Source organism: Cinclus cinclus, chromosome 2, assembly GCF_963662255.1.
Source record: "Cinclus cinclus chromosome 2, bCinCin1.1, whole genome shotgun sequence".
Taxonomy (NCBI): Eukaryota; Metazoa; Chordata; class Aves; order Passeriformes; family Cinclidae; genus Cinclus; species Cinclus cinclus.
In genome coordinates, this window is record NC_085047.1 from 87,381,703 (window position 1) to 87,398,464 (window position 16,762).

At 39.8% G+C, this 16,762-nt stretch overlaps 1 protein-coding gene across 1 annotated transcript in view; it reads right to left on the reverse strand.

The window, feature by feature from the left end:
• Positions 1-16,762, reverse strand: part of AFF3 (ALF transcription elongation factor 3) — a 264,286-nt gene that overhangs the window by 119,219 nt on the left and 128,305 nt on the right. The window contains exons 5-6 of the mRNA XM_062514955.1: positions 7,968-8,054; positions 2,536-2,572 (exon numbers count right to left, since the gene is read on the reverse strand). Of these exons, the coding sequence (XP_062370939.1) occupies positions 2,536-2,572; positions 7,968-8,054 (124 nt within the window). The remainder of the gene's footprint in view (positions 1-2,535; positions 2,573-7,967; positions 8,055-16,762) is intronic.

Consider the following 16,762-nt stretch of genomic DNA (forward strand, 5'->3'; position numbering starts at 1 on the left):
AGCTGCAGTAAAACCATCACAAATGACAGGCTCAAGAGCCACTCCAAAGAACTCAGGGTGCAATGGGAAAAGGCAGCTAATTGGGACTCTGAAGATGTGCACTGGGATAACACAATACATTGACCATTAGAGCTCTTTCTCACAGAGTAATTTGCTAGTATTTCTTGGCAGGGCCTGGGGACCCACAGAGAGAGGAGCCCACACTGGAGTAGGTTTGCTGTCAGGACCTGTGACCCTGTGTGGCACCCATGCTGGAGAGGTTTATGAAGAACCAAGGCCTGTGGGAAGGGCTCATGAGAAGTTCATGATGGATTGTCTCCTGTGGGAGCAACCACACACCCTCAGGGAGCAGGGAGGAGTGTGAGGAGTCCCCTCCCTGAGGAGGAAGGAGTGTCAGAGACAAGGTGCAACTACCTGACTGCAGCCTCCATTCCTTGGTCCCCTGCACTGCTGGTGGGGAGGAGGTAGAGAATTTGGAAGTGAAGTTGAGCCCCAGATGAAGAGATGGGTGAGGAGAAGGTGCTTTTAAGATCTGATTTTATTTCTTATTGTCCTACTCTGATTTGACTGGTAATAAATTTATTTTCTTAAGCTGAGTCTGTTTTGCCCATGACAGTAACTGGTGAGTGATGTCCCCTGTTTTTATCTCCACCCATGATCCTTTTTGCTGTATTTTCTCTCCTGTGTCTAGGAGAGTAATAGAGCAGCTTTGGTGGGCCATGGTGTCCAGTCAGGGTCAACAGACCACACATCTGAATAATTTTTTCCCAAATTTCCTTTGAGTTTGACATACAAGACTGGTAAACTCTATGTCTCATTCTAACTGTATTTTGTCTGATATCCTGTTCCAGAACCTCAACAAGAATTCTCATGGATACACTTCTCAGAGGTAGTCAAACTCTCTGATGCTAGAAGAAGTGTCTGGGCATCCAACAGTGACCCTAACCTTTGCCACCAGTGAAGAAAACATTTCTGCATGGCTCCATCTGTTCTTTGGTGGCCACCAGCTAGGCAGTACCAAGTGTAGCTTCTGCCCAGCTGCAGATTTTGCTGAGCAGGATGAATGAGGAGAGGAGAAACTGGAGGTATTGGGGTGTGGGAGGGATGGGGGAATAGGAAGTGAAGTGGGGTCAGAGACCACAGGAGTAAGAAGCAGGTACAAGTTGTAAGGTCAGAGGATCAATTTTGTAATACACAGGAATGCAGGTTTCATTAAATCTGCAGAACAACTTATTTTATTCAAGTGTTGGAAGAAGGAAATACTCAGCTAGGACCAAAGCTGGCCAAATATTGTGGCCTCTGATGTCATTGCAAAGCCCTCAGCTCAGCTGGTGTGTTTGTCATGCTTGTGCCTCTGCCTGTGTTTGCACAGACCTCTCTATTATGGTTCTTCTGTGCTTCTTTCTCTCATTACTGTATTCATTATTTTCTGACAGAACCTCATACCCTTTGCCTTTTATTATTTCCTTAGTGCTGGTACTTGCAGCAATATCAAACCAATGCCAGCAATTAAGTGACACCACTGCATGTTTTTTCACAACATTTTCTTCCTCATGCTGACCTTTCCCCAGTGAAGAACCACACCACTTTAAAAGCCTACATCTCCCAGTCTTGTCTCTCTGGATGTCTTTTCCCTCACACAATGGGTGACCAGGCCCTTTCAAAGCCCTAGCTACAAGCTCAGGGCATTTTTCAGCTTCAGTCACAGCCCTGCAATTTGCAAACAGGGCTTTGAGCTGGCTGACAGGTCAGGAAGCTAACAAAATAATTCTTTTGGTTGTGATGATTTTATGTGGAGAGCAGGATAGAATAATGTATTTTTAATATGCAAGATACCATCAACAACCATCAGAGGTGTCAAGGGAGAGGATTAATATTTTGTTTTGCAGAACAATTCAATCTTCTTGTTCAATACAGATGCTAAGTTTCTTACCATAGCTAAATGTAATTAAAGTGCTACTGATCTGTAAAAAGTGCTAGCATGATTTGTAAACTGGAGTCCACTGGAAAGCCTTGAGCAGGAGCCAAACAAGCACCCATCACTCCCCTACCCACACTGCTAGCAAAAAAGACCCACAGCCATAGGGTCTCTGAAACATTACCTAGTGTAAGTTTGGCAGGATTTATGTAGTTTATTGCTGTGTAATGGCCACAAAATATACTACTGCATATGAAGATAAATGATAAGTTTTCTTGTATAATTTTCTGACAGTCTGGATCTGACTGTGCAAGTAGGTCAGCTCTTTTCTAGCTTTCCAAAAAACCCACTCTTTTGCTCTATCAGTCTTTTTCATTTACATAATGGAACAGCCATAATGAAACGAAAACTTTTTGTTCTTCCCAGGCCACTGAAGGGCTGACATTTTGATGGTCACTCTTCTGTTCAGTTCTCTGTATTTGTCCATAGGTGAGTACTGACTGCTGAGGCTCTGTGCTGTCCCAATCTGCCACTGACCCCTTACTTCATCAGCCACTTCTTCAAAGTCATTGTCAACCCCTCCACCCAATGAAGCCAGAAAATGAGTTGATACTTACTTGTATTGCTGTGTCCTGTAGGTCCCTGTTGTGACTCCTACAGTAATAACAGAAACAAAGGAAGGTGTGTTATTTTTTCAGCAAGTTTTTTTGCTGCAATACTTACTTGGACATTGCCTTAACAGTACAAACAGCACTGATGATTGTTCATTTGGTTTTAAAGTAATTTTCATTTACAAGAATAAGTCAAATATTTTTTGGGAAATCCATTAATTCTTAGGCTTGTGAATTTATTTCACAACAACCCTTTAATGGTGCAATTCCTTGTATAGATATTACAACTCTTCTGCTCACTATTCATGTATTGATCAGCCAAAACTCATCTATTATCTTCTACAACTTCAGATGAGAAGACAGAGGGAAGGCCAATATTGTTTCATGGACCATTGGACTCCTGAGGTAGTAGCACAGCTGGTCTCTTTTCACATGTTGACATTGACAGCATCAGAGAATGAAAATACAGACTAGTTCTGGGTGCCTGAGATTACAAGGTCAACCTTGTATGACAACTGCAATATCTGTGAATGTGGTGCAATAAATCAGACCACTTTTCCATCAAGTGCAAATGTTAGCTCACTGTGTTTTACTCACAGAATTTGTTTGCATTCGTAAGAGTATTTTTAAAAGCCTATAAATACATATAAACTGTAATAAAAAGATAATTAAATCAAGAGACAAAAATAATACTTTGCCATGGATGGAAGCGGGAAAAGTATCCTGTATGTAACTCTGCTTCTGAACACACAGGAATTTCCACCTCATGTCCATGCTGCAGTTACAGCTGCAGCCAAGAGTGCTCAGAGGAGCCAGGCACCCACAGGAACACATGTGGTCATTTTTGGTGAGGAACTGGGTGCTGGACCAGATCCCTGGTCCACAGAGGCAGAGGGATGAGCCAAACAGCTCATGGAGAGAGGATCTGCAGGTCCTCAGAGAGCTGAGGATGCTCTGACTTGGCTGGGCCAAGATTGTGCTGCTGAGTCACTCAGGAGAATTCCTCAGGGTCTTGGGGACCCACGAGCTTCTTGGGTTCTCTAAGCAGAGCTGGCTGGATAGTGGGCCCTGACATCCTGAGTGCTCAGCTGATCAGAATCCCTGGATCTGCACATTTTGCTCTGTCCATACTGCCTGGCTTTGATCTGTAATTTTAATACCATAATACACATCTGCAACTCACTTCCATCATGCCTACCTGTAATGTGAGACGTCACATTTTTGGGCAAGCCCCAGGAGTTCCTACCTCCTACTGCAATATGAAAAGATCTGTACCATGTTTCACATGCCAAGAATAATTTCTCAGTAGTTTGAAATTGTGTACTTTTGACAAATTGCATCAGCTTTTTGTGAATGTTTCTGATGAAGAGAGATTAAAGCCTGTTTTTTTCTAGTGACTGAATGTAATCTTAAAAAGTCAGCATCAGCTTGCAGCAGTGATGTAGTGGTATGTACATTTGAATTTAAGTGCTATTCTTGTAGCCAACTACACTCCCAATAAAAGTAGGCTTTTAGAGCCTGTTCAGTTTCCAAAACAGAGAATTTATGTACCTGGAAAAGTTCAGGGAAATGCAACCATTTTGAGGGAAATAACCTTGCATTTGTAAAAGTATTTGAAACTTCTTAACAAGGATCGTGCTCACTCTTTTACCTTTTCATTAACCTCAGGAAGAATGCACCCTCCCCCTTAACTGCTCAGCACAGTATCTTGCCTCCGTCAAAGGCTAGTAAAAATATCTCATAGAGAAATATGGAAAAAATATAACTTAAAAAAAAAAAAGTGAAGCCTTCATTTCTGAAGATTGTTGTCCAGCATTTCCTCCAGCTTGTTAAAATCAACAAGAAAGAAAAAAGCAAACAAATTGTGCTTATAAAGAAAAACATCACTATAATAACTTAGCATCTGCTGAGAATAACCACCCAATAGCTTTGTGACAAGAAACCAGTTCTCCTGGAGTGGCTAAATTAATTCTCAAATAATAAAATTATGGGTGATCCCATAATATCACATATACATAACCCAAAATCAAACAACTGATCAAGCTATCAAGACAAGAAATCACAGTAAAAATTAAGAAAGAGAGGAAAGCAGGCAGCAGAATTAACAGCACTTTTTCCTGCACACGAGAATTAGTGCTTGAACATGAAAGCTCATCCACACAAAGCATCAAGTGAGTTCTTATTTACAGATTTCATTATTCATTTAAAGTTTATTTATTAAAAGGCTTTTAATGAAATTAAAATCAAGAAATGCATGATCATAACAAAGTGTGTACATAACTAAGTGTGGCAGAGATAGGAGAAAGGAAAGCACACACAGCCTGTCACATCACACATTTAATCAATTATCCTTAAGCTTTGAAAAACAAGAAATAAAAAGACTGTCATTGTCTCTTCCTACTACATTCAAGAGTACAAATTAATTCCAGAGAGAAAGAAAATTCAAAGTTAAGGATGAAATGGAACTTTATGCCCTCCATTACATAAAGGACAGGTCTCTAGTGGTGCTCCTCCAGCAGTGTAGTACTTGGAAACCGACTGAGCACACTGCCACATGTGTCAAACCTGACCCAAACTCTTCTTCCATTCTTGTGAATCAATGCAGAACCCCCCATGTTAATGAGGCCTGATTTCATATAGAAGTATATCATATGCACATCCATCCCCTCCATCAAATGAGCATTTACTTATATTGATTGATGCATCCACAAGTGCAGCTTCAAATGCGCAATTCTGTTATAGTTGTGTTATATAAATCTCAGATATTTAGCTTTTATTACTAGACTGATTTCCAAACCACTCTAGCTATAGTTTCTGCGGCCTTTGCAACTTTAATAGCCTAATTAATAAATTTCAAGTTTCAAGCTGTCAGATCACTAATTACTTGAATTGCAGGTTAAAAGCAACACGGCATGAATGTGAAATAATGACGATGACACTCAGTTTTTATGGACAGAAAAGTAGTTATGATTTGCATCCTTGTAACAGGGCAGGAGTCCTACAAGCTTCTCTTTTTCCCATTCCCAAAATGATGAGTATTTTTATGTTTGGGAACTGTCTTCTGTTAAAAGTGAATGCTGCCTACCTGCTTCTCTTGCTGGAAGAGTCTTTGCAATTGAATTGAACTGATGTCTCAACACTGCCCTTAAGACTGAAAAGGAATTCACGTTACTGTGCATGACTTGGAATTAAGTGATGAAGCTGTTGTCCTGATTTTAGCCTCTCAGTCTCTTTATTGGCCTTGGTCACTACTTAACTGACAGACCCATTTATGTGAATGATGTGTGATCCACCAAAGTTTGGTGTAGCGCTCAGGTTTTAAAAAGTGGGGACAGATACGTAGTTTACCAGTGGGAAAGCTTTCTGAGAGCTATGGAGACACTCCCCATGAGGTTCAATAAAGATTTTACACCATGCTTTGTTGAAAAGCAACAGCTAGCTTATGAAGGTTTGAAAAACATGTTGGAAAAATTCAGAAACCATTTTTTACACTCTGGAGCCTGAAAAGCAGATGCTTTCTAAAGTCTGTAACTGTACAGATTACCAGATTAAGCCACAGAACAGCTTTTAATTGTTTTAAAATATTTTAAAATAGAAGTGTTGTCTAAAACTAACATAATCTATGGCAAGTAATACAGGATTGTTCCAGGACTCATGTGAGTTTTTTAAGGTCCTTCTTTCGCATCTCACACAAAGCATTCTCATTTCTGGCCATGCAGACCTCCCAGGACATAATACAGTTGTGATGTTACTATATGTATAAAATTATGCTCATAAATTACTAGATGAAATCTTGCCCATCCTAAAGCTTAAAAAAAATTGAAATTCTACTTTGGCAAGAGAAAAGGAAACCACTTGGAAAAAGATCTTTTAAAATGAATGGTAAATCTCTGAAATGGCTCTGCAATTCAAAATAATAGAAAATTTCCCAGACAGATGGATGAACAGGCAGAGAGAAGATGAGAAAGTCAATATCAGGCATTATTCACGTATCTTTGCTCTCTGCTCTGTGGTTCTCCTATTCCTGTATTTATCACAATATATTTAGTTGTGGATTCATGATGGCCACATGGATCCATTGACAGATGCACTCCTTGCCCGTGCACATCTGCACACACAAACACATCGTGTGCTAGTGATTGTGGCAGAAACTGCAGCACTGCAAGCGCCACTGCACTTTGTCACCCCCATCAGACACTTCACCTGCTTGTAAGCTGATGATCCACCTCTCTCCTACAGGACTTACTCTAACTTAACAAGCTTCTAGCTCACCTACCATCTTCAGTCATTTGTCTGCCTTCAGCAAGGAAATAGTGAGTTATTTCCTTCTTTTTCTTTCATAACATGCCAGAGATATCTTGGTTTACACCCCTGATACTTCAAAATCATGACATTCTCATCCACAGAAAAGCTGTTTTACTGTAGGCAAATGAAGTGCTCTTGGCTTTGTAGTTATAATTATTCCCTGAACTGAATTTTGCAGAATAGACTTAAAAGTTGCCAAATGAGCTTGCTTTAACAGGAGAAAGACTATAAACAGCATCAATACCATCTTTCAAGCTTGAACGCTGCATGAAATATGCTTGTGACATCTACACAGTATATGGTGATACAATGTGAAATTTATTGGCTCTTGCACAAGATAGCTGATTTCATTCCCTCCTGACTTACCATGTATAAATAATGTGGTTTCCCCAAGCTTATGCTGATGAGCTTTGCCACGCTGCACTGCATTCTCCCTTGGATACATATCCAATACTGGGGCTGGTCTTAAGGGAGCATCAGCAGGACTAGCAGCTTTGGTCTCTTGGATGATCAAATGTTTCTGTGACAAATGCTTCTGTGGCCCCTCTGGGCATCACAGCACTGGGCTGACTGCCTCTCTAGCAAAGCTGCCCCTTTGAAGCCAGGCTGCTGGCAGAAGATGTATGGCCAGTCCTCAGACTAACTGGTCAACTAGAGGCCAGTGTACTAGTGAAGGCTTCCTCAGACCTTAAAGGTTTCAACAAAAATCTCAGCTGGTGAAGCCAAATGACACAGGAGCAATGGATGCAAGGAGGAGCTCCCTAACTTCCCACTGCTGTCTGTGCCCTAAGGTATTAGTCTGGAGCCCCAGCAGAAGCCACCCCATGTGGACATCCCACCAGAGACACCTGCAGTTTTGCCTTGCCATGAGGAACCTGTGACCCCCCACACCACCATCAATTCTGCTGCCAGGAGATGCAGACTGTGTAGCCCTGCTGAGGCTGTAGAAAGGGAAAAGACAGGGAATAGTGGCGCACACACACACACATACACACACACACATACACACACGAAGAAGATCATCACCATGGCATCAACCTCAGCCCAGAGACCTCACACACTTAGTCAGGGCTTGTGTAGGACATATTGTGAGATGCAGGAGGAATGCTTCCACTTGATGCTGAATGTCTTACCTTGTTTGGGAAAGGAAACTTGCTTTGTTCTGCCTTTCCTGGTGTGTGAATAGCTGACAGTGGCGGAGGCCATGAATGGGTCATCTCCTGAAAAACAATATTGTTCAGCAAACTGCATTTAGAAAGTCAGTAGAAAAGGAGACAATGATAGCATATCAGCAGAAAGAGTACCTGGGTAGTAGAATATTTAACTTATTCCAGCTTCCAGGAAATCCCCTGTTTTCATATAATATAGACATGAGCTACGATGATTTTTACAGGCTCTTGAGAGCAGTTCCGAAGCACTGCCTCATTTTCTTGAATAGGTAATGCATCTTAAGTGCAAAAAGTTTGTTTTTTCTGACAATCTGTAAATACATTTCAATCACACAATGTATTTGGGCTGGCGAGACTAACAGAACAGTATGTTTTCGTAGATGGTAATAGAAATTTCAAGTCATGACCAAGTAATGGGGTACACACCGAGGACTGATCACAAAACTGATTTCACAGACAAGGTCAGAAAGCTTACCTCTTGCTAACAGTTAATTCCTAAAATTGCCTTTATCACTGTAAAGGAGTTGAGTAAGTTTCTAACTCCAACGTGTTTGTGCCTTGCAGGACACAGATACGCAGCAAGCCTAAAATGAGGTGTTGCACTCCACCTTTTTCTCCTCCCTGTTTTGTCTTGAAGGACATTTTTTTCACGCCTAAGCAACAGATGTAGCTTGACCTGACTTTTATGTGGTCATCCTTTACACAGCTTCAGGTAGCAGGTAGGCACATGGTCAATATGGTTATGATTCAAGTCTGAATGAATTGGTCTCCAAAGCAAGGCTGCTTTTGGGGAGAGAGAAATGAAATACTTCAGACAAGAAGTTTGTTCCTCTCTAGTGCAGGATCTTAAGGGATGGACACGTTTTTTGACATGTTCAGCACCAACAGCCACAGTATTTGGTACACAGTAACTTCAGAGAATTAATGTGAGAAACAGTGCCAAGGATGACAACCCTGAAAGTTGGCCCATACATTAGAAGAACTGAAGAGCAAGTAACATCCTGCCTAAGCAGGGGGATTGCTGACACTATCAAGAGTCTGCCTGACAGATGCTTTGCTGGGTTTTGCTCCCATTAACTGACTGTGGAATTGTTTCTCAGTGATTTTCCAAGGAGGCATGCAGAGATCCACAATCTCCCAAAATAATACTGGAGTTACATTTCCATGACTCATTCCTTTGTAAAGAGAAAAGAAATGTTCTTGTTTGAAAAAAAGTGTGTGTGAGTCTCTTGCCCATCCTTCATTAGTGCTGACGGAACTGCTTCCTGACCTGGCATGGACTGAGCTGCTGCATTTTTTACGTAAGTGGGAAGTCTCTGGCTGTTCTGCCAATGAAAGGACCAGCCCTTTCCACACAGTTTATTAGCAATAAATGTCACCTTTAAAGTATTCTTGATAAACAGTTTATTTCCTAATAAAAATTGCATTCTTTTATTTTATTTGAGGCTAAAAAGTTACATGATTTATTATACTTCTATAATCTATGTGCAGGCCTCTAATCAGAGCATCATCTGGTTTGCAGTTTCAGTATCAGAATTGCTTTGCTTTTCACTTCTTTGAAGCAGATCATTCATCTTATGACTTCCTTATCTGATAAGTGCCAGCAATAACAGTATATAGCAATTTTTAATATACAGTAACTTCTTAAAACTCAGGCAGCAAAAAACACAGGCAATCAGACTGCTGTTTGCTACAAGTATCTGGCACATGTGCTACCGTTTGTAAAAGATTAAGGAATTATGTGTTAAGAAATATTCCAGCGGTAAAGGTGTATGACTATAAATTGACTATAAAAGGAGATTTGCAATGTGGATATTTAACCCTAAGTCTGCAATCTAAAAAAGTACCACTCTCACACCTGCTTTTCTCACTTTTCCCTCAGAGGACCATTTATTTTGTGAGAAATGTGATGTTGCTTACATAGATTAGAAGTGTTTCCACTGCTAAAACCCTGTTCCCAACCAAAGTGTTTTTCCCTACTAGCTGAGATGCTGAGCCCAAAAGGACACATGGGATTGACTAAGTGTCCCTTTCCTCCGAAGGGCAATGCTTTATGTTATCTCTGTCATTTGAAGAATGGGGGCAGGCAGACTGGGAACATCTGCAGGCTTTGACCTAAAGTTATCCTACCTGTGAAATATTCTATTCGGTGCCTGTGATTGCCATTTGCTCAAGAAGCAGATCTTCCAGGTTATACAATTGGTGACCCCACTGTCACCTGCAGGGACACATTTCCTGAGGAGTCTGCTCTGTGCCAGCACAAACCAATCTGTTACGGCAGCAGAGCTCTTTCCTCCCACCTTGCCTGCCCCGGCCTGACAATGATGCCTTCATCCAGGGAAAGGACCAGAGGGTTGATTAAAAATAAGGGGTGACCTTATTTTTTTGACATGTCAAAATCTTTCATTTCTTCTTTTCTCCAACATTATTCTCATCCACACTTCAATGTAAAATAGCCTTAGTGTTTTTTTTTTTCCCCCCCTAACTAGCTTCTCTTCTCCTTTTTTTGCCTTCAGTTATGGTATATAGTACAGCTTTCTACATAATTTAAATTTGATGTAACCCTTTTTGACACGAAGATTTAGTAAGACCAGTGATATCTGCCAGAGTTAATAATTGCCATTATCTGAATGTGAATTTACTAGAATAATACACTGAGTTGTGATCATATTATTTATTTATCTCTAACCTTTGAAATTCAGACAACTATAAAATCAAATAAAATTAGGAAAAAATAATCAGACAGCCACCATGAAAAGTGTCCCAAACTACAGGCTGTCAGCACTGAGGAGTGGTAGGATTTAAATGTAATATAATATTTTTGAAAACAGAAACATTAAACTATGTGCAGAGTCTCCTTCTGGCTGCCAAGAACAGAGCCTCAAAAATCAGGAGAAAGGATTTAGGTGTCCAGAAAATGTCAACACTTCGCAAGATCAAGCAGAAAAAAATCCAGAATATGTTCAAGTGTGCCAAGTCTCAGGATTTTAGACTCTATCTGAAGATATTTGAGACAGATTCAAAACACTAGTAAGGACATATGATTATACTGAGTTTTTTTGGTTTTTTTTGGTACATGGTGTGAAATGTCTGAAAATGCAAGCCTAAATGGCAACTATTTAACTAACTAAACAGAAAGGACTCGGATTCCGTTGTAAAATGAACTTTCATGCTCTTCTCTTCTCTTCTCTTCTCTTCTCTTCTCTTCTCTTCTCTTCTCTTCTCTTCTCTTCTCTTCTCTTCTCACTTGACTGTCTTTGGAGATTGGAATAAGCAGTACTGGCATAAAGCAGACCCTGGACTGAAAACTGTTTGAAAAAGACTGATGAAAATTTAAATGTATTTAAGAGCCTTAGCACCTTCAAATTGGTGTTAGAACATTGATTGATGCAAAAGGTTTCTGAAATTAGAAAGAGAAAAAAATCAGGGTCTTTTTTGGCATAAATCAAACAAAAATAAGTCAGAAATACCTGGCATCAGAAAATGTTCTCACCACTACAAGATAACAAACCAATTTAAAACCAATTTATACTTTTCTTCAAACTTGATTAATTTAATCCTATAGCCCTGAACAATGTCAACTAAAGAAAGTACTGAGAAGACATTTGGGGTCCAGAAGTGGGGAAAACAAAGACTTCTAGATCAAAGAAGGAAGCTCTGACCAGGCTGCTTAAAAATAATATGTGGATAATGATATGTCCTGCCCAACTGGAGGACAGCTTGTTTGAGATGACAATGACTGTTCTCCTCCTCCTGGTGCTGGAGTTCCAAGGAGCAGCTCAGAGACCCTCTCTTCGTTTTGTAACACACATTCCTCCTTGTGAGGGTTGCAGCAATGTTGTTTTTGCACTGGCACCTTTGTGGTGCTGGTGGTGATGGCACATCTCATTCAGGTGCACACTGTCACTCTACAACCCTGCAACTCTACTTGTCTCTACCTGTAGTAAATCAATTTTCAGCAGTCATATATAAATGCCCAGTTTTGCAAGCTATAAGGGTCCACGCCTAGTTAGTGTAACTCAACATGCTAACTTGGCTTTTCTTCTCACTGAAGCGAAAACCTACAAATAAAGAAATCTATAGTATTGCATATCTTTGCTCCAACTTCACTTTCTGCAGCAACAATTAAGTAACCAGACATTTCTTGGGGATTAATGACTGCTTGGCAGAGTTTTGTTTGGAGCTTTTAACCCTAGCTTGTAGATAATTTTTCAGGAAAAGTACCATGCAGAGGTAAATAATAGTACTCATTCTAGATTTAAGGTAATGCTATTTATCCAATGTCATCAGTCTTGCTGTGTGGCACATGATACCAGGAATGGTTGAACTGATTCAGAAAAATCATAATTAATAACAAGCAGGGAGATGGGTATCATCTAGATTTAAAGTCTTACCACATGTATAATCTTGCTGTTCACTCAGTGCCAAAATCATTGGGTCATTAAGAAAACTGACTGTTTAATCCTCCTCTCTGCTTGTGCTCACCTAGCTGATTTTTGATTCATAATATTTTGTCTCTCTACACACGATGATTTAAGAAATATTTGTGGCACCTCATAAAGGGCCCTGTCAAACATCTTTTGAAAGTTATTTTAGCTGACTCAACTTCATCCACTGCTCTACTGCCATGTCATAGGAATTACAGGAGATTTGTGAAACACAATTTTCTTTTGCAAATACTCTTGCTGGTTAGCTCAGGGGGACTGGAAAGGATCTGTCTTTGTAGTTACCTACACTGAAATACAGCTTTCAGGGAAGCAATAGATATATTCAACTGGAAGTCAAGGCCATGCAAAGCTAATGCAGAGCTTTCCAAGACCCTTTAGCAAGTGATCACAAGACAGAGTTTGAGAACCTCTAATCTAGTTACTCTTCTGTCTTCACAGTATTATGCTGGGGTTTTTTTTGGTTTTTTTTAACACAAGTCTCTCTTTTTAACTGCTGTCAGTTGGCAAATATCCTTTTCAATTCAATGAAGCTACCTTGCCACTAGCTGACAACGTGGCTATGATTTTAGTGTCAAACATCCAAAGCAAAGAGTCAGACACTGAAACTTTTGGAGACTGTGTTGAAGTTGACAGTATTTCACTGTGGTAAGGTTCCTATAATGTGCAAAGACAATTTTCTTTTTTCAAAATTGGTTCCTGTAGTATCTGTTATTGCTGCAACTTTTCTAACCCAAACCTCCAATGTGCACCTATAAAATGTAAAGATAAAGCTGTTTTGTCTTGTTTCTTTATGATCTCGTCCATACTTAGAACTCTTTTCCTACTTCCTCATCAGCCCCAGAGTTTCCTCTGAGCAACTGATAATTTTCAGCTTTCCATTTGAGCATCTCTTATTGGTCATTATCCTTTTGATAACACGTTATTCAGAACCATCATCACCTGGCAAAATACCTTATCATTTTCCAGTTTTTTGTTGTTTTCTTTTACTTACTTTTTCTCCACTCATTTGGGTGCATTTTAATTTATAGTTAATATCTGTCACGTGTGATGTTAAATGCTTTCTAAACTTGAGCTAAGTAGCACACATGGTTTCACCCACTAACTGCAGGATGAAATAAGGGAACTACAGTGAGCTCCCTATCATGGTGCTGAAATTGCAGTAAGGACACTGAGCTGGGTGCCAGTTCAGCACTGAACCTCAGTCAGCAGCTCTTCTGTCTCTCCTACTCCTGCTAAAATGATTTCAAGGAGTCACTTTTTTTTTTCATAGCAATCTGCTGCAAACACATTCTACCACATTTCCCCTTTGGCACCGGTCCCAAGACACTCCAAATGCTCCGCTGCTTTCTGCAATGCGAATTCCTTTCATTAGGCTTCACTGGTATAATGTCCAAAGATACATGACATTCCAGGGGCAAGTGCTTGTCAAGGAATATATATATTTTTTTTGTTCTAAACAAAGAAATAAAGGCAATTGTGTAGCTTGTGACTGTGTCGTTTTTGCTGTGCTTGGTTCTTCAGACATGCACAGATGGTCATCAGCAGAAACTGCTTGATAAAAACAGGAGTTGTGAGTGTGTGAGTGTGTGTACATGTCTGTGCGTGTGCACATGCATGCCCATGAGCTGGGAAGAAGGAATGGAAAAAAGAGAAATTAGGCCCATGAGAGGGGATAAGGTAGGAGATTTTGCAAAATGCAGCACTGAAGAATGTGTTCAGCATTAAATCTCCAGATATTTGGTATCTACAGAACTAAACCATTCCAAATCATGAGCATTTGCAACGTGATCTGTGGATCAATTCACCCTACAGCAAATCAGAAATGCCAGTGCAGTAAGTTTCTGTTTGGAATATGTTATCTCTGCTTTAGTGGAACCATCCTGAAAATAACCTGCAACACTTAGTCAAGGTTCAGCAATCTAGGTCAGATAAATGTAAAAGAAGGCTACAGCTGCTTACTTATCAAACTAACTTATTTAGGATCTTCATTTGTATGATTATAATTCTTTAACATCAAGGTTTGCAAATTTTTATTCATTTTAGGGGCAAACAAATGAGCCTTTAAGTCTAGAAGAAGTTATGGAAACGTAAAAGAAATGTGTTTTCATTCTAAAAACAAGTTAATTAGCTCATAACCCATATCATGCTCTCTCATATCAGAGTTTAGGACAAATCTCCCAACCTTCCTTATTAGGAAACAAAGGTGTTCTTTTTCAGGGAAATCACAGAACAGCATTCACACCATTTCCTTTTTTGTTTTTCTTGTTAATATTCTTCACTGAAATGAAAAAAAAAAAAGGATAAAATTTCTCCTTTAGTCACAAAGATGAGTATCTCTTCCTAGCTGAGAAGCTGTGTTTCTAGACAAATGCATTGAGCCATATGATACAACAAACTGTCTGAAAACTAACCTTGCTTGGGCAAGCTGAGATGATGTGGTTAATCAAGGTACAATCTTTATTAGTGCATTAACCTCCTGCACCCAAGGACTATGGATTCTAATTCCTGAATTGCCATGCAAGACTGATGCAGCTAGTTTTCTAGTCTCAGTTGGCAGCAAGCTAACAGAAGTGGCTAATGAAGATGAATAGCTGCCTCTTGGGAGTGGGGGGAGGAAAAAGAGGAACAGAAAAGACCTAGGATACTTCAAGGTCCAGATCTCTGCATGATTTCAGATAATAACGAAAAAGTGCATATAGCTGACATTTTCAGAGACCATAAGAAGCATGTAAATTCTTAGGCAATGGTAGTGGCCTCAGAATTGCTCTGGGAGCATTTAAAGAAATTAAAACAAAGGCTATTGAAGAAAAGAAAACACAGGATATTGGTCAGGGTCTTACTCTTGTTTTGATGGATGATTGTACTAATACAGATAAAAAAGCAGAGAGAAAAATGCTCAAAGTTGAAAACCAGACACATTTAGTAACGAAAACATCTGCGGTTTGGAAAAAACAGAAATACCATCACGGTAAATATTTATCAATACTGAAATATCTTTTCCACAAATGCATTCAATGTTCTAATATAAACACTCCTTTAATTCAGACAAAAAATGCACTGCTAAATGTGGGGAGGTCATTGAAGCAAATTTTGTGGGGAAAAAATATCTAGGTTTTTTTTTTTTTTAAACCAGACAGGTTTTTTTTTTTTTTTATTTTCTTATGTAGTGGGAGGCTGGAAGCTTTGTGATAGGTATGTTAGTGGTCCTGGATCACTCCTTGGTCAGAAGATGAAATAACAGGTCATTGGTTTGGTCTTATTTGTTTTTAGTTCCAATTTCATACCCCTGAAGCCATTTCATAAGGACTGGGGGTACCATAAAGATGTACTTGGTTCCTGGAAACCTGGAGGCTCACTCAAAGAGCTCTTTTGTGTATCCATAGTGGAGATTCACCAGTGGGAATGAAATAGGTATTTTTAGCTCAATTTGTTCAGCCAACTGATTGAGCATGTCTACCTTCAGGAGCTTAGGGGTAACACAGTGATGCCTGTGTGCTCTGTGCACAAGTTATGGGCAGACACTACATGAAGTAAATTCCTTGTACTCTGGGTTAAAGTTTAAAGTGCTACCAGAATGCCTTTTGGCTAACAGACCTGTGAAGGCTGCCAACCATAACAAGAAGCAAGAAAGCTTCTGTTCTGTGCTCCTGTAACAAATTTGGTCAATGTGAAGAGATGATAGAGAGGGTAAGAAAAATCCATAAAATGGAAAAAGTCAGAATTAAAGCATTAGAAGTTAAAATGCTGTCAAATGTAGCTCTATAAAATACAGTTCCAAGAGGTTTTGCACTTGTGGTTTCTTAATGCTATTAAATATGTTCCATTTACAGGTGAAAATTACACTAGGCTGGAGCCCTGGATTGAAATGCTGAGCATCAAGACTCTCCTTCCCTTTTCCCTGTCATAAAACAAAAAGGTTCTGCAAGGCAAAGCAGCCTGTAAATCCTTCCTGGACAACCTTGCATGGATGTGGCTGACTGCAATTAGCAAACAATTTTGTTTATGATGCTCTGACAACTTAGGGAATCTGTTCATATACAAGTCATTTATTCTGAATGAGATTAAGAAATCAGTGTAGCACTGTGTGCTTCAGTGTATGTGAATTCAGCCATCTGTTCTCAAGGTTACATCATGTGCCTCCTAGATCTGAATTGACAGAAAGATGTTAAATCTTGCTGGTTTGTATTCCAGAAGTAGCACAATGGCACAGTGCGATGTCTGAACCAACAGATACTAGTTCAGCTAAGCGTACAGAGGTGTTCAGAGTTGAACATAGGTTCATGTGCAGAAATTAAGAATACTATAGACTGG